Source organism: Apaloderma vittatum, unplaced genomic scaffold, assembly GCF_000703405.1.
Source record: "Apaloderma vittatum isolate BGI_N311 unplaced genomic scaffold, ASM70340v1 scaffold29926, whole genome shotgun sequence".
In the NCBI taxonomy this organism is placed as follows: Eukaryota; Metazoa; Chordata; class Aves; order Trogoniformes; family Trogonidae; genus Apaloderma; species Apaloderma vittatum.
In genome coordinates this window covers 21,069-21,375 of record NW_009722819.1, presented here as the reverse complement: position 1 = coordinate 21,375, position 307 = coordinate 21,069, and the positions used below count along the sequence as shown (strand labels likewise).

The following is a 307-nucleotide window of genomic DNA, read 5'->3' as shown; positions in this document are numbered from 1 at the left end:
CCAGGGAGCCCCAAAGGAGGTGGTGAACCCCTCTACTGGGCGTGCCAGTCTCTTGGAGTCCATCCGCCAGGCCGGCGGCATTGGGAAGGCCAACCTCCGCAGCGTCAAGGAGAGGAAGCTGGAGAAGAAGAAGCAGAAGGAACAAGAACAAGGTGCTTAGGCTCTGCAGTAGAACTGACCTTCCTTGCTCTCTGTGCCAGGCTGGGGACGTGCAGGTCTGGGGGGACACGGGCAAGCCAGGAGCACAGTGAACATACCAAGCTTGAAGGTGTTGTCTCTCCGCACAGGCTGGGGGAGGGGTCCGGGG

At 61.2% G+C, this 307-nt stretch overlaps 1 protein-coding gene across 1 annotated transcript in view; it reads left to right on the top strand.

The window, feature by feature from the left end:
- Positions 1-4: 4 nt before the first annotated feature.
- Positions 5-307, top strand: part of LOC104275830 (WAS protein family homolog 1-like) — a gene marked incomplete at its 5' end in the record, with an annotated part of 1,741 nt that continues 1,438 nt past the window's right edge. Inside the window, one exon of the mRNA XM_009871890.1 lies at positions 5-152. Coding sequence (XP_009870192.1) covers positions 5-152 — 148 coding nt within the window. The remainder of the gene's footprint in view (positions 153-307) is intronic.